Source organism: Micromesistius poutassou, assembly GCF_964030765.1.
Source record: "Micromesistius poutassou genome assembly, chromosome: 18".
Taxonomy (NCBI): domain Eukaryota; kingdom Metazoa; phylum Chordata; class Actinopteri; order Gadiformes; family Gadidae; genus Micromesistius; species Micromesistius poutassou.
Window position 1 is genome coordinate 4030403 of NC_140288.1, and position 22609 is coordinate 4053011.

At 45.3% G+C, this 22609-nt stretch overlaps 1 protein-coding gene across 1 annotated transcript; it reads left to right on the top strand.

Moving 5' to 3' along the window:
* Window positions 1-1974: 1974 nt before the first annotated feature.
* arrdc1b (arrestin domain containing 1b) lies at window positions 1975-16023 on the top strand (the record flags this gene model as incomplete). Its single annotated transcript, XM_084483259.1, has 7 exons — window positions 1975-2029; window positions 4099-4149; window positions 7475-7629; window positions 8869-9051; window positions 10458-10634; window positions 12032-12548; window positions 13086-16023. The coding sequence occupies 7 exons, from the start codon at window positions 1975-1977 to the stop codon at window positions 13148-13150; spliced, it is 1203 nt and encodes a 400-aa protein (XP_084339385.1). The 3' UTR covers window positions 13151-16023.
* Between the last annotated feature and the right edge of the window lie 6586 nt (window positions 16024-22609).

A 22609-nucleotide genomic window follows, 5' to 3' on the forward strand; every position in this document is an offset into this window, starting at 1 on the left:
GTCCAAAGCTAAGCCCTAATCACCCAGAAAATCACCCCCCACCCCACTCCCTCCTCCCTCCCCCCCCCATTCGTGGAGTGTGAGACAGATTCTGGCCCTCTCCCAGCTCTCACCAGCTGTTGGTCAGCATTCAACAGTCACCGATGAACACGCGGGTAGTAATGCGACCGCAAGGTGGCAGGGACGGAACCCGCGATGAGTCAAAGCACGGCGAGGAAGAGTCGTTTAACGAGCGGTAACCAGAGGTAAAGAATGTAGGGGAAGTTACAAACACTGACGAGAACCAAACCAACCGACCGCAGCGGTTACAAAGTTATTGTGCGCAACGAGAACAAGGGGATAGAATCACTCATTTCACAGACGGTGATTTCGCACACGACAAGTCTGCAAACGCAAGCGTCCTCTTCTTCCTGTGTGTGTCTGTGTGTCTTCCTGTGTGGTTGTGAATGATCAAATGCGACAGGCATGCATGAAAGTTTCTGTTAAAAGTGCACTGAGGGCAGGATTGGAGGGAAGTCAGCGATGGCCACTGGAGCGTGAAAGCCGGAACGGTGGAACGGTGAGGAGATAACTGGTTTTGTTGTGTTATGACTACAGTGCTCCTAATCCTTTTCCACGGCGCCGTCACAAAGTTGACACACAGAGTTGTCATTATAATAATTATCATTGCACACACGCGCCGTCATCATCAAACTGAGGGGTTCTAAATTAAACCTTCATTGTTTGATTACGTGATGTGAGAATACAGCAGATTTGTAGACGGAGAAAGGTTTATTGTCAGCGATGACGGAGACATTACTGTGTGTGGTGTGTTGCCAATGGGCTTCTTGCGTCGTGCTTTGAAGAGTGGGTGAAATCAAATCAATAAAATTGCTTTGCGTTTAAATAATTTAGTATTAGTCTTCAATTAAGGATTGTATTTATTTTAGAGCCTTGTTGGGTTTTCTAGAAAACTGAAAATAAACCACATAGACCTCTCTGGCCCCCTCGTGCGCGCGCACACACACACACACACACACACACACACACACACACACACACACACACACACACACACACACACACACACACACACACACACACACACACACACACACACACACACCGTGTGAAGCACCTTTCGATGACGGATCATGATAAACGACAAACAAACTATTTGGACAATGCAACACTCAACAATAGTGTCATCATGTTCCATAAAAACGACAAAAGAAAAGAAAAGAAAAGGCTGGTAAAAAAGAGAGACACCCATCAGAGAAGGATCATGTTACTGAGAGAGAGTCGGACTGAGCAGGGGGGGGGGGGGGGGGGGTGCACTCTGGCTCTGCTCGATCGCGGCCAGCCCCCCTCCAACTCCTACATCTTGTAAGTCATTGATTAACTCTGCTGGGAAGTGGCTTCTCCTGGTCCAGCTGCGCTTGTTTGAGTCCAGAGAGCGACTGCTTGGGTTGTATCAGCCACGCTGCGGCCCAGCCCAGAGTACACCTCCAGACGGACTCTCCCACTTGTTAGGTCACCAACGGATTGGAAGCTTGTGGGTGACGATGAGGAAGAGATGAGATGCCCAGCAGAGATCATCATGAAGAGCCATCCTTGTATATTCATCCCTGCACTCAATGTGTGCAGTATACATTTAAAATGCTCCATTTTAATCAAATTAACTTTCCTCGGTCCTTTTGGAGGCAAGGATTTAAACAGGCAAGGGTTAGGGGGTTACTTTCCCACTGGCTGGCTGGTTGTTGTAGTCATTCACAGGCACAGCTTTGTTAAACTTTGGATAAAAGCCGCCAAAATGACCTTCATCAGGATACATTATCTGACCTCACGTGATGCTGAACATCTCTGGCATTTTCCGTCCGCCTCATCACCATCCACGTTCCTCTCCATCAGGGCCAGTACAATCACCACCGCCCCCCCCCCCCAACCCCCCACCCTCCCATCATCACTTCACACAATCACTGGCCAGACTTCAAAATGCAGGCGCTGTTCTTCTTCGGCTCTGGCTACGTTGCCTGGCAACAGCATGGCGGTGGGAGCGGTCCCTCATCTGGAGAGTCGTTCATCAGCAGCGTCCTCCTCCCTGTGGGAGCCAGCCCTCCCATTGTCAGCGTGGCGGAGAGAGGAGAGGGATTCTGTCTCCCACCGCACACGGAAAGAGACCCTCGTTTCCCAGGCTGCCCCTCGCCGGCCTAATAAAACAATCAATGAACGTATCGTGATCGACTTCTGATCAATATCAATAGAAAACATGTTCAATGTGTATCGATAAGAGACCGGACCACCGAAGCTAGCAGCTGGGTTTGTGACACAAACGCGGTTCCAAACTTATTTATAATATTTGAGTGTTTTTCATTGTTGTATCGACATTGGAGTATTTATCAATGAAGAACAGTGGAAGGTCACGTGAAGTGTTCAACAGAAGTGTTTAAATCCAGCATGGTAATTCCTAGTCTCTTTAGGTCATTCAAACTATCAATAGTTATATGGTGATGTGCCTTTCAGCCATATCGCCCAGGCCTACCTTGGCCCCGCCCTGCAGGGACCTCGCTCTCTAGATCATGAGGACCGCCCAGCCCGCTCCACACCCCATGAGACCCAACGACTGCACTGTTACCTGTTGGCTTATTAATGCTGGGGGCTACCGTTTATATCTGCTCAACATAAATATACACATGTGGACCCCAGCAAGACTAGCAAACTGCTATGGCGTAAGCTAATGGGGATCCTTTTACTAAAACCTAAAACACATTTTATTGTATTTTATGAAAATATAACCTTACCTAGAGTAATGTGTCATCATTTAACACAAATGTGATGTAATTAAATGTAAAGGTAACAATGTAATGTAACACATTGTACACAATGTGTATTGTAACACACTATGCATTGCAACGTAAATGTAACATTGTGTCACATGTTATAATGTAACACATAACGTAATGAAATGTAATGTAACATAGCAAAACGTAGTGTACGAAACATTATCTAACCTAATCGGACATAATGTACCAGCGACATGCAACGTAACATCATTTAACTAGCGAAACACGCAACACAATGTTACACAGCAAAATACCATTGGCAACATGTCACCTTGAAATGTGAGTTTCTCAACGAATAATGACGAACGTTAATAGTTAATTACTCGGCAAACCTCAATAGACGTTAATTAAAAGTCAAGCGAGTCAAGCGACAAATAATGACACCGTAACACACCCCAGGTAACCGCGGTACACTGGAACTGGGAATGTGGAAGGTGCTGATACGGTTGCCGGGCTGGGGTGTCGTTCAGCCGGAGGGCAGCGTTTGAACGGCGTAACCTCATCCTGCCGAGCACAAGAGGCCCGCGCCCACGGCCGGGGCGGCTGCACTCTCACCGGCTAGCGTTTCAGTGTGAAGTTTAAATAAACAGGGAACACATGTATTTACACTGGCTCTGGCACGCACGCACACACGCACGCACACACGCACGCACGCACGCACGCACGCACGCACGCACGCATGCACGCATGCATGCACGCACGCATGCACGCACGCACACACGCACACATACATGCACACACATATACATACACACACACACACACGCACGCACACACTTAGACAGTCAAACAGGCTGAGTGGCTCAACCCGCTGGTGCACTGACCACATCAACAATACACCTTGCTGTGGCCACAGGTTTGATTCCTGCCCGGTCTCATTCCTCTCTTCTTTTCTTCTTCTCTCACTTTCCTCACTCTCTCTTCATTGGCCTGTCCATAGAAGAGACTCAAGAGACCATAACAATCTGTACAAAGTGTTACACAAACAGACATTTCAAGCTTTGCCATTGTGTAAAAGATGGGTTTTTTTTATCAGTTCAAATCCTGTCCCCCAAACCACAGAGCCACAATCTCAATCCTTCACCACAGACTGTAAATGGAGAAAAACTAAACGTGAACGGATAAGAAGTGACAACTCCCAGCACAAACAGACACACACACCGCAGGGGGTTTCCACGTGGTCCCGAAAGATCCATCTCTATTCATGTGTGCAAGTGCAAACACCCAGTGTGTGACAGTGCGTGTGTGTGTGTGTGTTTTGTCTTTTTCCCAACAGGAACGCTGACCGCGGGAGAGCACAGCTTTCCCTTCCAGTTCGCCATCCCAGGTATGACCTCATCATGTTTACCCTGTGGGAGGGCCTCCGCTCTCTCACACACACACAGACACACACACACACACACACACACACACACACACACACACACACACACACACACACACCCCTCGCTGTTCCAGGACCGTGCATCTGTACACGGCTGATAACTCAATAAGACGGCATGTTATTAATAGGTCCATCCAGGTCTTATTTCCTGTGGAAGAGGACATCGCCACGGTAACAGAGCCACTGCCAGTCTCTGAGCTGTTGCAACACGACAATGGAGACGGAGAGGACTTGTGTAATCACGCCCAGTTAAACTCAGTATACTCCGACATGGTTTCAGATTAGACCAGTAACGTACTAGATGTAACAATACTGTCAACGCTTGTTTTGTCACCGTGACCTCGTATAATTTAGCCATGAACCTTTCAGTGAAGTCAAGTCAAGTTGACCATCAGCTTTTGGTTAATTGTTTCCCGTTGGTCTCCCAATGAATAATGAATACACTAATGAATGAATACACTAATACTCATTCATCAGTCTGACTTTGCAACGTAGTCTGGAAAATGTGGTTCAACACATACGATAATTATTCCATGATTAAAGTAACTCAATATTCTGGAGTAAGCTGGCGTAAAATAGCCCTTGTACTGTCCAGCGCCGCTGAAACTACAGGAAGTCCTTAATTAACCAACACGTCTGTTCCCGGCAACAGCTAAAGTCCTGGGTTCAAACGCCCAAATGTCCAAGTCATCATGATACCAAACCCCTCCCTGCTCCTTAATCACATATATATATCGACGTACGCTTTAGATTAAAGTGTAATGATTAACTTATTTTATCGTCAAGGCCCACTTCGGAAACTCTCAACACAGAGAGAGTGTCCAACTCTCTCAAGAGCTAACCCCCGGGCTGTTTTATGTTTGGTTAGCCTAAATCACGTCAAATAGTTGTCCTAAATATACCAGCACCTCTTTACGATGGTTTTCATAGGCCCAGCAACTCCCCCCCCACCCACCCCCTCCTGCTTCCCTGGTGTCTGTTCTTGAGGTGTTTCTGATGTGAGGCAGGGATCAGGATTAGAAACGTGTGTAAAAAATGTCCTATCTCGATTACCCCACCCTCTGAGTCAGTGTTTCCAGAACCAAGTAATGGTTTCGTGGTTTAAACCCAGACATGCTGCCAGGTGTTTGTACAGTGCAAAGGGAAGTGTCATGCCTTCTTAAAAGGTATTTCTACTTCAGCCGTGTGTACCAACATGTAATGCTACACCGTGCTGGCCCAGAGCTAGACAATACGGTTGTTAGCTCTGCAGCTTAAGAGTACACACGGCCTCTCTGGGACAACGGCGTAGGTCATCTCGTGTGGGAACTAGTCAAACCAAACCAAACAATGTAGCCTACCAATGGACCAATCAATGGGATTATCAGGATATTTGCTTTGTGTCAATAACCCAAGGCCCTCCTTCACAGGCTGGTTTCCCTGTTTTAAAGTTCAACAAGATGTGAGGGGGGGGGGGGGGGGGGGAGGGGGTAGGGGGGAGTGCTTACCTGAAGATGAAGCGCCTAATGTGTAGTCAATATTCCTCTTGAAAATGACCTCCCCCTCAGACACAGTTCGACCCGGCCGTTAAACTGGTCTCTTTTAGAGAAATTGATCCAGCATCAATACAGCAGAACGACGCTGTCACACATTGTGTGACATCACAGCCGTTTCCAAAATGATTTATCCGCAAAGGAAAGGACACATTTAGGATTTCAAAAAGGATGTTGAATGCATTCAGTATTAGTTTAGTTAATGATGCATCGGGATTGTATTGATGGTGCCTTTGGCATACATTAAGGACAGATTTAATTGATATTTTGGGTACATTTACGAAACGTTTAGGTCACTTCTAGGATATATGTACAGCATACATTTCCGATACATTTCCGATATGTTAATCAGTTTAGAATACTTATACTAAACTATACTTACACACATATGTATAGGATACATTTCACGGTACATTTAGCACAGTGTACATTGAAGGTGGACGGTAGGATACCAGGACTGAAATGCCACCAGCCCGATCCCCAGCGTTCTGGGAGTGTTTCTGGTGCCAGGAGACTGTGGCAGACTGCAGTGTGTGCTGTGCTGGTCTCCAGGCTGGGGGAGAAGGAGAGGCTGGAGCTAGGCGTTGGCTGATAGGACTGGGCAGCTCTGGAAGCCTGGCCAGATAAGGACAATCAGATAACCGGGGGGGAGGGGGGGGGTTGGGTAGTGCTCTGGATTGAGGCCAGCCAGCACCAGGAAAGGAGAGAGGAAATGCTTTGTGTGATGCCTGTGTTTTCTGCTGTAGTTCCCCTGCATCAGGTCTAGCTGGTAGACTTGTTGTATACAGTGTCATGCTGTGGACTCGTGCAGCAGGTATAAAATGTTATATCTTAACAGAGAAGAGAGTGGGAAATGCCAGCATGTCTTCTTCACACAAGACTAGTGACATGCTCAACAACTAAACACGTTTATTCATTGAACCATCATTGAAAAAAAAAAAAAGAAGAAGCTTTATGCAGTTCTCAGGCTTATCTTGCAGATGGGAGAGAGGCAGTGGCAGCACTATAGTGCTTCAGTTTATTGTCTCTGTCTCTTGATCGCTCTCTGTCTCTCGCTCTAAACGTCTCTCGTTATGCAGGCTAATCCTCTGGGACATAAGTCGGATCACAACACCAGCCCAATCTCTGTTGAAATAGGAATTAATTGTCCAAATACATAGTCAAATATCACAAGGTTACAGACGGGTAAAACAAGGAACAGTGTTACACTGTCGACGGTATTGAACTCCACTAGTTTTCACTGAGCTGTTTTTTAATGTCCTGATGCAAATCATGGAAGGATGCGCATGAAAAGCACGAGTTTGGCAGCTGGCCTAGAAGCGAGAAACTTGAATCATCTAGAAACTAGAAACTAGAACCAGCTAAAACAGTTTTTGTGACGTTCACAACATGTCAGTGCAATGCTCTGAGTACTTTTATTATCTCAAATTAAATCGCGACGAGGGATTATGACCATCCCTGCTCCGTTTAGTCTCAGCCTGTGGCTTGTCTCATACCTGGATTGGGCCTTTTATGGGGAAATGAGGATGACGATTCACTCTCACTCTAAGCATCCTCCTTCGTCTCGACTCAAAACTGCTGCATTCTGAACAAAGTTAATATTAAAATAATCTAATTGAAATAGGGTCTAATGTAATTTAATTTAACATTCTCTGCAGTACTGCTATCCAATCTTCTTTTTTGCTCCACTGAACTCTACTTTAATATATTCATAAATTCTATTTATCTATTTCCAGCTGCGGTGCCGACTTCATTTGAAGGCCCCTTTGGGAAAATTGTTTACCGCATAAAAGCTTTCATCGATACGCCTCGCTTTTCCAAGGACTACAAAGCCCAGAAGCCCTTCTACCTGCTAAACCTGCTCAACCTCAACGAGGTCCCAGACATCGAGGTGAGACCTTTGTGGGTTATGCAGTTTTATTGAGGATGTCTCTGGATTAAATTAGATTAGATTAGATTCACTTTATTGTCATTACACAGTAACCGGTTACAATGCAACGAAATGTAGGTGGGTCTAACCAGAGTGCAAACATCAGTTTGAGCAACATGCATCTATAAATATATGCACAGTATAATATCTGTGCAGCAAATAGTTAATAGTTAAACAGTTCTAATCACAGTGAAGTGCAAGTAGTGCAAAAAGAAAGTGCGAGTGAGCTGTAGGGACTAGGCAGTATGAGATAGGGATGGGTACTTTGTAAGCAGGAAGCACTTCTGATAGATTACAAAGAATGCTTAAAGTCTTCCCAGGTAAATAATGCGACCGCTCCATCATTTCATTATCGTACTTTTGTTCAAGCAGACACGCTTTTGAAAGCCGTGTCCTCATTCACTCACACTAGGATCCACTTTATACTCATACTCGTAGTCATTGCTCTATGCAAACCGTTTATAACCTGCTTCGTGATAAAAGCTGTGGAGTTTAGCCTTTTTTCCGACATGACTCAGGAACGGCGAGGAGATAAGAGGAGAGGAGAGGCCTTGAGAGGGAGGAAGGGAAATGGGGGGGAGAGTGGAGGACAGGAGGGGAGGGGAAGGAGGAGATGAGAGTGGAATCTCTTACATACTAATCGAACCATTTATTGGGCCAGTCATTATCAAGATGGCACCTTATTGGATTTCGGCAATCAACAAACTGTAATTCATTCTCTCCCCTTGCTTCAATCTAATTGAACCCTCTACCCCCTCACCCCGTCTCCCATCTCTCCCCCCTCATCCCCCCCCACACTCCCATATCACATCGCTCCTGAACATAAGAACACCAGATATGGTTGAACCTCATGTTCCAGAGCGATGCTTGGGCCCGAGGGTACAAACCTCACTCCAAGAGCAGGTGTTGCATTCCACGAGACTGTGATTGACAGGCAAGGTGGATTCCCTGGACCAATCCCGGAAGAGAGGCCCTGATTGGTCAGAAATGAGACAGAACCGGTCTAAAATCGAAATGGTCTCATACAGAGACCATTGGGTCGTCTCCAAACAGATATTCTCACGGTGCATTTCACTGATGAGTAGCTGACAGGACCAGGCCATTTATAACAAATGATGCTCAAATGATTGCTCTTGAATCTAACCTACAGCCTCTTTTAACCAAACAACTAACGCTGACAACGTCATGCCTTTCCCCTAGCAACCCAACCATGCGGTGACCACCAAGAAGTTCACCTACCTGCTGGTGAAGACCGGGACGGTGATGCTGAGGGCCTGCAGCGACCTGCGGGGCTACACACCTGGGCAGGTGGTCCGACTGGCCACCGAGATACACAACAAGTCTGGGAAGGACACGGGCTCCGTGCTGGCCAGCCTCATACAGGTAACTGTCATACAGGGCTTCCTATTGGCCGGCCTCATACAGGTAACTATCATACAGGGCTTCCTATTGGCCGGCCTCATGAGGGTAACTATCATACAGGGCTTCCTATTGGCTGGCCTCATGAGGGTAACTATCATACAGGGCTTCCTATTGGCCGGTCTCATGAGGGTAACTATCATACAGGGCTTCCTATTGGCCGGTCTCATGAGGGTAACTATCATACAGGGCTTCCTATTGGCCGGCCTCATGAGGGTAACTATCATACAGGGCTTCCTATTGGCCGGTCTCATGAGGGTAACTATCATACAGGGCTTCCTATTGGCCGGTCTCATGAGGGTAACTATCATACAGGGCTTCCTATTGGCCGGCCTCATGAGGGTAACTATCATACAGGGCTTCCTATTGGCCGGCCTCATGAGGGTAACTATCAAATGGTGTTCGCTATTTTTGCAGATCCTCAATTCACCAATCAGTGATCCCCAAAATCTGGGTCAACGTTTCCTTTGATTGGGTCGACATGTTCACCACAGGGCTCCGGAACCATGTGGCTGTGTTGCTATGTTTATACTGCAGGCTGCTGGTTGTGTTTCTTACACGCTGAGCTTGGCTGAGCATGTAAAGGCCTTAATAAAGCCACGCCATGGAAACGGGCAGGGTTCAAATTCACTGAAGTCACATGACCAACACCCAAATGAACAGCAGGAGGATGTGCATTTATGAATGAATGAATGAATGAATGCATTAACTCATTTGTTAGAATATATTTACATATGATACATCTTTTTATGCCATTTAATAATATGCTTTATTTTGCTACAACTTTAAAGGTGGATTTATAGTCCTCCGTAAAGTGCTGTACGTAGATACGGAGAGCCCTCTCCGTCGACGGAGAGCCCGTCGGAGACCCTCTCCGTAGCTCCACGTGCGCATCCAATACTTTTGAACTCTCCGGCGAGGCAACGGAGACGGACGGAGACGGCGAGGGCTGTGCTTGGTCCTCTAACAAAATAATTTTCGGAATCACTTTTCCCGGTTTGACTTTGCACCTTATTTACTTTGTACATTGTTTACTTTGCACATTAAGGACCAATAAAACACCAAATAAGATTTGAAAAGCTTTGTAAGTTTATCTTCAACACTATGTACATGATTAGTAGTCAGCATATAAGATCGATCGGGCGGCGAATTGCATCGCGTATCCGACATCCCGACGGAGAACTGCGACTGCTCGGGGGGGGGTCTCCGTAGTTACGGAGTCGGATCACAGATTACGGATTACGGAGTAGAATACTTTGGCCTTAACCAAGAGAAATGCGTCACATGGTGTCTACGCATGTGAAAGTGAACTCCCCAACACGCGTGTTCAGACGTGTGCCCTGAGTGTGTCTCCGTCTCCCCCCACCCAGAAAGTGACGTACCGGACGAAGCGCCCGCTGTACGACCTGCGCACCATCGCGGAGGTGGAGGGGGCGGGGGTGAAGGCGGGGAAACACGCCGAGTGGCGGGAGCAGATCATAGTCCCGCCGCTGCCCCAGTCGGCGCTGGCCTGCTGCGGCCTCATCGAGGTGGACTACTTCATCCAGGTCAGCGCCGCCAACCGACCTACGTTTTTATTCATTCATACGTTTTATTTTACTTGTATGAGTTCATTAAAAATAAATATATATTATTTTTAATTTTTAATAAAATTATTATATTAAAAAATATATATACTGTATATATATATATATATATATATATTTATTTATTTTTTTACGATTTTTTTTTAATTTAGTCATGCATAAATTGTTACTTTTTTTTATTCATTCATACATTTTATTTTACTTATATATATAATAATATATTATAATTTTTTTATAATTTCAAAATATATATATATATTTAATTTTTTATAAAATAATTGTATTAAAATATATATAAATATATATATATATTTTTTTAACAATTTTTGTTTTTAGTTATGCATGAATTGTTACATTTTTTTATCATCAATTCTTTAATTTCAGTTGTATTCCATTTTTATTTTATTTGATATCTACTCTTTGTTAATGTCTGTGTAGGCTGACAGAAGTAAGGTCGTTTGAACTGTAGCGATGCTTCCATTGGTGTGTGTGTGTGTGTGTGTGTGTGTGTGTGTGTGTGTGTGTGTGTGTGTGTGTGTGTGTGTGTGTGTGTGTGTGTGTGTACCAGCTACATGTCACATCCCTTGTAACGGGCCTGGTTCACCGAGCGGCCATCTTGGCTCTAAAGCCTATCTGGGTCGGAGGCGACGGCCTCACTCCGATTTGAGGACATTCTGGGCTTAGCACGGCAGGGGGTTTGGATTGGATAAACAAGCTCTGTTTTTATGCCTTTTGATACACACTGGCACCTTATTTAAATTCAAGTACATAGTCTTAATCATTGACATTTTTTATGTTAAGGATGAATTGTGATATTTAAAATATTAGTAGTGGTTGTAGTTGGTAATAAGTATGAATCTTGAGTAGAAGCAGAATACTTCCTAACTGCTATCCGTAACATTTATTGACATGTTACAGTACCAGACTAAAGAAAAAGAGTTAAATGTGTTTATGTGAACATGAGTTTACTGGAATATTACACACACACACACACACACACACACACACACACACACACACACACACACACACACACACACACACACACACACACACACACACACACACACACACACACACACACCCAGCTAGCGTATAAAACCCCAAACGAACCAAGATGGCCACTAGACACTCCTCCATGACCCCCCCTTCTCTCTCTCTCTCTCCCCCATGATGCCTCTCTCTCTCTCTCTCTCTCCCCATGACGCCCCTCTCTCTCCCCTGTGACGCCCCTCCTTCTCTCCCCCCCCCATGACGCCTCTCTCTCTCTCTCTCTCTCTCTCTCTCTCTCTCTCTCTCTCTCTCTCTCTCTCTCTCTCTCTCTCTCTCTCTCCCCCCCCCCCCCCCCTCTCTCCCAGGTGTCCCTGCGGTCCCCCGAGGCCGTGGTCACGCTGCCCATCTACATCGGTAACATCGCCGTGGCCCTGTCGCCGTGCTCCCGCTCCCTGGCCTCCCAGTCCTCCCAGTACCCCGGCGCCCACAGCCCCGACCGCGTCACCCCCAGCGCCCCGCCGGCAGAGCACCACGACGGGGGGGGGGCCGCCGGCGGCGCGGCTGGAGGGGGGGCGGCGGCGGGGGCGGGCCCCGGGGCCAGCGAGGAGATCCCCACCAAGAGCCACTCCCAGCAGGACCCGTCGGGCCAGGCCAGCGCCACCATGTCCCCCAGCGCCTACGGCCACGCGCCGGGGCAGCGGGGGCCGGGCGGGGGCCCCGGGGGCCCCGGCGGCGGCGGGGAGTCGTCGGGCGCGGCCCCGCTGTTCTGTGTGTCCACGGGGGCCACCGTCCCCTTCTACTCGGAGGGCAGCGCCACGCCCATGCCCACCTCCTGCTCCCTCATCCTGCCCCCGGAGTACAGCAGCTCAGACTACCCCCACGGTGCGCGCGCACGCACACGCGCACGCACACGCGCACGCACACACACACACACACACACACACACACACACACACACACACACACACACACACACACACACACACACACACACACACACACTGACTCACTCATACTCGCACACATACACTTACACACACACACTCACACTCACTCACTCACTCATACTCACACTCACTCACTCACTCATACTCACACACATACACATACACTTACACACATACACTAAACATAAACTCACTCACTCAGTCACACACTCACTCACTCACTCATACTCACATACAATCACTCACTCACTCTCATACTCTCTCACACACACACACACACACACACACACACACACACACACACACACGCGTATATATACAAACATGCCTACCCCCATGGTGGGTGGAGACCAGTTGTACAATATAGTTCAGGGGTTATCTACAGACAATGCGCCCAGGATTAACTTGATGGATTTAAGCCACAAGGAAATAATCTACATTCGTCTTCTGTCTCTCATTCCTCCCCGTGCAGAACCTCCTCCGAGCTACGAAGAGAGCTGCAGCAGCGCCCCCCCCAGGCCAGACAGAATACAGTAGACCGGGAAGCCCCTCCCACTCCCGGCCTTCAACCAATCGTGGGGTAGAAACGGGAGATGATGGCCGTGGATGTGAAAACATTGTGGAGAGAGGAAGAGACTTATAATTTTTAACTGAAATTTCACCGAATACACACCAGAACTCTAACCGGTGTTAGATTTGGTTGAACTACACTGTGCCTCGAATGATCTAGAACAATAGAATAATTAAGACGTGATTTATTTTTTGCTATTGTGTCATTTATGATGCCTTAATTATGTTTTCATTTGGTCTACTGGGAGGATACAAATGAGGCGAGACTAGACTTTTATTGTAGAAGTTGTGCGTTTTAAAATATTTCATTGTGTGTTTGTCAACCACAGTGAACGAATAGGGTCTAAGCAGTACTAATGGGTTTCTGTTTATATATGGGTTCTGTTCTTCTAAAATCTCATTTTGCATCCTGCTTTATTATTTGATAAACAATATGCGGTCCTCTGCGTCTTCCTACTCCTGTAGCAAAAGCAGGGACCTCTCTTTTTCTGTACCAATGGAAAATTTAAATGTATCTTTTTATTCACACACGTTTTTACTTAACTTTACTTTAAATTACCACGGTGCTGTAGTGGAAGTTGCAAAAAAATTGAAAACAACATTTTGGTTATCTTTTCTTAACGTTATGTTCGGGAGCTTCTTAAATTATTATTCTGACGTGAGCTATCAGTGAATCTTCGTTTTTCCACCGTCGCTACGGTAAGTAAAGACATTTGCTGCAGTTGTCGCTGGTAGTGGAGTGGTCTATGTCTACCCCCTTGTGGCCACTGCTGGAACAGGTTGGAACTCGGACTAAAATAATATTGAACTGGTGCGGAGGTGGAAACTAACAGAACCAGCTGTTTGTATTTGTATCTGTTGCTGTGTCTCGTCCTACAAACTTCGTCCCTTGTTGTGTAGATAAGACAAGGGATACGCATTAAGACACTTAATGCAATTCCTGCCTGTCTTATGATTGTATCTTGTTTTACTTTGGGTTGGTTGCCTTATCCAATTTGTTGTTATTTTTAGGAATGAAGAAAGGTTAAATGTCACTGCTAACTCTCTTTATGTTGCTGTGTAAATCATTATTGTGCACATACCAGCACCTTGAATGTGTGTGTGTGTGTGTGTGTTTGTGTTTGCATTGTGTGTGTGGGAGCATGCATGTGTGTGTGTGTGTGTGTGTGTGTGTGTGTGTGTGTGTGTGTGTGTGTGTGTGTGTGTGTGTGTGTGTGTGTGTGTGTGTGTGTGTGTGTGTGTGTGTGTGTGTGTGTGTGTGTGTGTGTGTGTGTGTGTGTGTGTGTGTGTGTGTGAGAGAAAAAGTGTGTCTCAATGAGTGTGTGTGCTTGCATTGTGTGTGTGGGAGCATGCATATGAGCGTGTGTATTTGCTGTGTGTGTGTGTGTGTGTGTGTGTGTGTGTGAGAAAGTGTGTCTCATATATCACCAATTATTTGGATCAGATTCCTAATCTTCCTGTAATCTGAATCATGCCCAAAGTTAAAATAGATTGTATTTGTAATTTATTTGTTCTTGTTTCAACATATCTATTTTCTGTATTAAGCATCAATGCAAGTGTGTTGCCATTTCCATTGATTTTATCACATGTAAACCATACACTGTACGGGGGGGTCATACCTTGAAATGAGTCTCTAGCTTTCCTTTTAATAGAGCATCATTCACCCGGACAGTGAATCCAGATCCATGTCATTCAGGTGCAGGTAGCTCCTGCCCATCGTTCTCTAGGATTGGCTGTGACCAGGTAGACCGCACACCTGGGAATTCAAAACCCAGAACCCTTTAGGCTCAGAGTCCAGCAGCCCTAGACTCTCCTGACTGCTGCCGTACTTTGTTGATGAACGAACAACAGACACACCGTACCGTGGGAACCCTGGTCGCTTACCGCACAAGCTATCCTGGCTGCTGTTGTGAATGCACGCCTTACAAAAACATCTGTTCGTAACACTGTCTTTAAACCTATAGCTTTGAATCTGTTTTGTTTTTTTGTTCAAGTCTGTATGAACGACATGACTGGCCCATTTCACAGAAAAACAGGATATTGGAAAGGGTTCAGCTTTCATTTTAGCTGTGTTAACTTATCAATAATACTCAAAATGGACTGTTATGCCCCTTCCCCCACCCACTGTCTAGTTGACGCCATTACCAAACTGATTTACATTGAGTCATTTCATGAGCTACAGGTGGGACTGAGAACAGTCATAAGCATAACGTGGTCTGTTCTGGGCCTGGCCCTGATGGTCCTTGGATCTCACTCTTGGAGATGCCAGGGATTGAACCCAGGACATCATGCGCTCTACCGCTGCCCTACATGCCCTTGATTTGGTTAAGAGGAAATTAGGACATTTTTAGGCCTATTCAGTTTCACACTCTCTTGGACTGTACTACTGGACAAATTTTGATGATGCAACGTGGAGTATATTCCTCAGGCCCTCTCAGCCCGACGAGTTGACCTTTGACCTGCTGAGCTGTTGCATTTGTTTTGTTTTTTTAACTATTTGTATGTGTTAAAAAAAAATACGCTTTGTAAAATGTTGCAAAAGAAAAAGGTGCAATTCCAAATCTTACCTTCATGATGGTGGATAGTACAACATGCACGTTCCTGGAAATCACGCCGCTTCTGTTCCAAAACGGTTCCTCCCTTGTTTGTTTGTTCCATAACAAGAAGACGTGAGCGTTTTACAAATCTCAAAATATGTCACTGTTCATTCTCTTTATCCTGTTCGTTATCATGAACGGTGTGTGTGTGCTTTTGTATTTTTCTACTTCAAAGCGTTTACAGGTGTGTTGTACAGAAATAGAGATAGTAGCACCGTATTATGTTAATATGAACGTCAATCAACGTCGTACACTATAACAATAAAATCATCTGACAGTACACCTCTGTGTCTGCATATGTGTGACCTAAACAATAGTATTCTGAGAACAAACACTATAGCAACTTTTTCTGAAAGGTTTTAAACTGATCTCTGCCTATATTATGTATTTTTAGTAGAACAATAAATAAAGAACTACAAATATATATATAGATAGATATTTATTCCCCTCAGAATATGTAAGAGACCACATAATGGGGTTATAATATGAACGAGGTGTTAACAAGGTGTAACTTCAGAGAGAGGAAAGGAAGGGTGGTTGTATATATTCAATCAACTCCCACATCTGTGAAAGTGCAAGAAAGAACTAGTATTTGTTGTAGCAGTATTGAAAGCATGAAACAGTTATAACATGTGACTATTAAAGGATCATAGCTCTATATAAAAACAGTTTAGCTTGTTACCGCAATAAACCTGTTGTTTGGAATACAAACTGCTCTTGCACACTAGGCAATTATGTAGGCCTATATAATATATAATAATATACTTAGGATAAGGGAAAAGGTATATTTATCTAATTAAACTGAGTCAAATGTTATTTTATGAGTTCAAAATCAATGGGTTCTTTCAACAATAAACTGACAAGCAACAAACAGCGCCCTGTTTTAAGTTGTGAAGGGCAATTCCTGTGTTTTTTCCAGGTATAAACGACCTACATTTTAGTGAATGTGTTTGTCTTGCATAGCTTCTTTCATGTTCTAATATCATATTCTCCTATGCCTATTCAATGCATCTCCCCAAAAGAAATGCAACACACAGGTGTGGCCTCGCGCGGATGCCAGAATGATAAAGATGACGTTCCTCGGTGGGCGGAGCTTATGTCCAAGCACCATGGCTTCGGTAGGATCCGAGGTGAGTACGAGACCCGCTTACCACCGCTTTGATAGAAATATCACCCGCTTACTTTTCCCGAAAACCAAACCTGGGTTGTTTTGAACACGGAGCCGGTGCTTTCAGAGTCCGTGTCTTTCGTTAATTGAACCCCGGGCAACACGGAGCCGATTGCTTTTGTGTTGGACTGGAGGGCAACTGAATGTGCAGGAAGATGCTGCACCCGGGAATCTGAATCGGAAGAGGTTTTATTATTCAAAAACAAACGGAGAGCGCTCTGAATGCCCGTTCCGGGGTCCCGTCAGCCATCCACCTCTTCCAGCTCCAGCAGTAGTGTGAAATAAATCAAACGTGCATGCGTTTTTGGCATATTTCTGTCCGATGTGTGTACAGCCTCTGTTATTGGAGTGTTTTGTCCCGAAGGACTTAGTGGCACAGATGTATAGCTCACATGGTTAGCTGCCTACCTAGTTAGCCGAGCCGGCTCACTTCTACTATAGAGCGATAATGTGACTGTTGAAGTTATTATCTGGTTTAACTACTTCTGGTCCGAATAAACGAATCAATGGGTTTGACCGGGGACGCTTTAACGTACACCAGATCAGCCCGGAGTAGTATAGCATGGCACCGCTGGCTCAGATCCCTGCAATCTCCAGTAAAACATACACCGTTTTAAGATTTAGGTTTCGTATTGACGCCGGGTCTACAGATTTAATTATCTTGTAATGGAACGATACGTCTTTGTGTGTGTGTGTGTGTGTGTGTGTGTGTGAGTGTTTTCTGAATGAATGTAAAAAGAGCGCGGTTTGTATTGTCCAGCCAAGTTGCTTTGTTGTGGCCAAGTTGGACTGCATGAGAAGCGAGAACGTGTTCGTTTGTTGATGTGTGGAACTGGTGGTCTGGTGATCATCTTGTCTGCTGGCCAAACGTGTGTATTTTTATCATCATCCTATTGGCATTGACAAGAGCAAGTCGCTACTCAGCCACGACTTCTCTTTATTTTGGAAATATAGTCTCCAATCTAATAAGCATTTGGATACTTTTTGAGGATATAATTTCGTATGAGGTGTCTGCAAGTTTTCACCAATGCTGGGGTTATTGTGTAGAACAATTAGGGTTTACCCATTGTAAATAAAGTTGTGGTTATAAAAAATAATGCATCCATCCACATCTTATAAACAGCCTCAACTCAAAACCGAGTCAAAACCGATAATTGGATAGATAGATATGTATTACCCAGATGGAAAAAAAGGGTAAGGGCAAGAAAGTAGTGCTAGCCCAACTTTTTATGAGTATTGATCTATTTAAATATACATTTTAAATAGAAAGTTGTATATTATACTGGAATATAAACCATGCACTGGTCTGTAGTGTAGGTTTTGCAGGCTCCATGAGACTAACCCTGACTCCCTCGTCATTCAGGAAGTGTAAAGCATGTATGGCTCAACCTCCATGTTATATATGGCGTTTGAGCATGTTATATCAACTTTTCTCTCTTATGAATGTTTGGTTTACCACACACTTTTTCCTCCAATGTTGGTTTGGCAAAAACCATTTTGAAGACATTTGAAACACAGTGAATGGAATGCATCAAAAGAATCCCTTGCATGGCCCCACATTTGATCGGGAAGCAAAATAATAACTCATTTGCATTTACATGCTTGAGGAATTTGCTTGATGCACAGCTCAGCTCAACTATGAAGTTATTAAGCAGACACAAATCCCAAGTCCAACTAAGTGAATTCAGATATGTGTTATTAAAGAGCAAGTAGGAGATAAGCATCCTGGTTAAGGATGCCTTCAGATTAGACTCGGACATCGGGGTTCGAAACCTGAACCTTTCAGCTGGGAGTCAAACACACTCACCTTAGACAATACTGTCATCCTCTTAATGTGTCGTGCCTTGCATTGTTTTACAAATGAATGATGCCACAGTTTAAATGATACGAGGAACTTTCTCCTCTCAACGTTGTTGTGTGAAAACCTGATCTGGATGGCTCTTTTGGCTCTCCAGGTCAACGACCTCCTCGGTCCGTCGGTCCGTCCACCACGACACACTTGGTTTTCCCCTCCAGACATGGATATGTGTGTTGTCTCCAAAGACTCCACTGCCATGTCTCAGCTTCCCTGAGAGCATTCATCCTACGTCAGCTTCATTTGTCTCATTGGAATGCAGGCTCACTTGCCATGACCATGACCTAATCCAAACCTGTTTAGTCTTTCCCTGATGAAAGTCAAGGACTTCATCTACTTGCTGTAATCAGAGACGGCTCAATCATAATTTCTTCACCTTTTATGTTTTGATGACAATATAGGCAGATCCTTGGGTGAATTATTTTTGGGTTACTCTGGAAAAAAGTGACAATGCTCAGATAGGTTCTATTATCTTTCTCATTGTAGAACAATGGACATGTCAGAATTTCCTTACAAGCCTTCATAGATGGAAAAAAGAAATTGCCCTTTGGCTCTCTGATGAAATGCCTAACCTAACCAACAGGCATCCACTCCATACAAGCCAGTTGTAGCATTACATGGCGTCTAAATTACATCTTTAACTTGTACTGTGTACAATATTCAAATGAACGCTATAAATTCTTACCATTAAATATGTGCTAGTGTTTATCCTCAGAATCAAGAATATTTTCCATGGAAGATGTCCATGCACCGCTTTAACAGAAATCAAACATTTTCCTAGAGACCGTAGAAAACATGCTTATAATTGGTAATTAATTGAATATAATTATATTTGGCATAACATGTTCATTCTTTGATCAGGGTTAACCAAACAGGACGTTGCAAACTACAAAGAACCGGAGAGCGCTTAAAAAAGAGACAAAGTATAAATGATTAGCCGACAATTAACTCCATACACATTTATCAAGGATTTGTCGTCACTTCAAACGTAACTTCAAAACCGACCAACCCTGTTAATCAGGAATGGTACCTTTCACGTTACCCATTTAATCTATTTTGGCAACAAATGTGCTATTCCCCTCATGGTGAGTGATTAGGATTCAATGTCTCGGAGGTTGAGAAGGTTGCCTGTAATTGAGACACCTTACTGGTTTATTCCTCGAAGGGCTTGCTGGCTTTGACATGTTGTGTTGTGTTTTATTGCCCTGAGGACAATGGAAACATATTTCTACTGTCAGAACAGAGATCTACAAAGCCTTCTTGTCCACTCAGGGCTTCCGTAGCTTCTCTTGAATCATCAGCTCTGGATTTAGTGTGTCCTCCTCCTCGGGTTTTTTCATCTTACCTTCTTTGTACGATCAAAAGCAATGTCTTTTGAGTGAGGGGAAAAAAAGGAAAAGCATTTGGAAAAAAGATGGCATTTCGTTAGGAGCCTACTGAGCATGCTCGTGGGAGACGGTGTTGGAAGACGGACTCACCAGGTCACATGACCAGCAGGGTGAATGTGCATGCAGGGGAAGAAAAGGGAGAAAAGGGAGGGAAAGGGATCTGCTCTGAGGCGGCTCATCATGGTCTCTCACTCTTCCACTCTTCTTCTCACTCTTCTCTCCTCTCACTCTCACTCCTGCATGTGCACTCCGCCACCCTCTTCCTGTCTCTGACGCGCTCTGCTACTCAGTGGAGGCCATGAGAAGAAAGCAGGTATGGAGTCTCCTCATCCTCCATTGAGAGGGGGAAACGGTAGCCCTGTTACTCTGCTCTCTGCTGGCTGGTTCAGGGTCTCCTCTGGTGGTGCAAAGGATTCTGAGGCTGTGGATCTGTGGATGGGTTTTGCCTCTGCCGTTTGAGGAGGAACATTATTTGCTTTCCTAAAGATTTGTAATTTAATACCGCAGTTGCATCATCAGCAGTTGATGAAAACATACATTCTTGTTGAACCTGATGCGCAGTGCCATTGTTGCAGGGATGGGCCTGTCCTGTTCTGTTTCCAGAGAACAAAACGCCCTCATGTGGCGTTTGATGGGAACGGTAGCTTGGATTTGGTTGTGGTTTTTGGAAAGCAGTCAGCCATTGTCAGTCAGCAATGAAGGCAGGAACACCGAGGAGGGACCGAGGGGTGGCCGGCTGCCGACTCTGCGGACATCTGGAACCATGCCCATCTGTAGGATTGCCTCACCTGAGATCCTCTCTTGGGTTACCTCGCTCTACTGAGCTGCTAAGTCTCTTCTGTCCCGTCTTTTTCCTCTCCTGCGTTCCCGTGTGTCTTCCGAACAAACTCTCTGGGTCTCCAAGCCCAGGAAGGAAATTATTCAGGTGTAACATTTCGGGGAAAAGTGTAAAATTAGGGAGGCCTTTTCTCTGAGTCTCTGTTGCACTGAAGCACTGTGTTTTCAGTAGACGAGGGACACGAGGCGCCAGTTCTGTCCTCTCAGAACTGACTGTTCGCTTTGATTGAGGATTATGCAGAACAAAGACGGACGCCATTAGTAATACAATTGAGATTGGAAGGGAAACTCTGATGACTGTAACGGGACTGCCCTCATCAGGGTAGTGGTCAATGATCTGCAGGAAGGCTTTCTGTACCAGTTTCCCCCCTCGTTTAACCCGCAGGGTCTCGGCTCTGTATGAAAGTGTTGACTCTGTGTTCACGTGCATGTCTCGTGTCGTACGTGTTCGTAGTCTTTCAGACGGGCGTCCATAACCAGACTAACAGATGGGACGCGTGGAGACCCAAATACCAACCCTATTTAGGGCTCTCGGTATGTCCACGGTGTGGGCATTATTTAAACGTTTTTTAAACAAATTAGAAGTGATTTCCATATGACATAATTAAAGCAATTGATATTTCAACATAATCTACATGGGCTGTAGTTCCTTTCTTTTTTGTTTTGTTGAAGCAACGTGCTTTTCTAGAGGCTCTCACTCTCACTTTAATGTGAATGCTGTGCCAACCAAGGGCTATCTGTACAGATGGGCTAGGAGTAGAAGTGAAGCTACTTTCACTATCCTCCGTAGTGTACAAGGCCTTTCATTGGTAGTCTAGGGGGGAAACCGGTGCAACTCGTCACAGCAAGTCTGTAAACACTCTGGTTACGAAATGGCGGAGATCTGCAGACAGCTCTATCATGCTCCCCTCCCCCACCTTTTCTTCTCTCTTTCATGGGGGTGCAGTTCCTCGGCCGGCCACCGGGGGGGGGGACAGTGGTTTCCTGTATGACTTTCTAAAACTCAGGAACGAGAAGTGAACCGTGCATGTGTTGAATACATCCAATAGAAAGCTTTCACCAGGAGAGCCCTGCTGGTGCCGTCTAGATGTCCACTGACAAGGGGTCTCTGGATTAGACCTGCGTGGGAAGCTCTTGTGTTCTGCTTGTTTTGAAGGGCAAATCACTTCTCTATTCCCTCTCTTGACTGAAAGGCAGGTTGTCACTCTCCTCCATGCTGTGTTTTTCCAGGGGCCTTTTGTTTGAATCATGTTCAATGAGTGGATTGTCTGTGGCGGACTGTAATGCAAGAGGTTCCCTCTCTTTCAAGTGGCAGCAGATCGACTCGTTGATCCTGATCCTCACATTGTAAAGGCTTCGCCCAGATTTGGAATTGTGCACCCTCTAGTCTTAACTTTTGACAAATATAGATGGTCATGCATGTGGAAGCTCAGGCCTTGAGATGAGCCGAGTAAAGCCATGGAGATCAAAATATAGGGACAGAAACCTCCTGCAATGCTTCGACAGCATTGAGGCCTCAGAGAAAGTCCTCGGTTTTTGGTTGGAGTAGGAGTTAAATAGGATCAGAATGGGACATTGAAC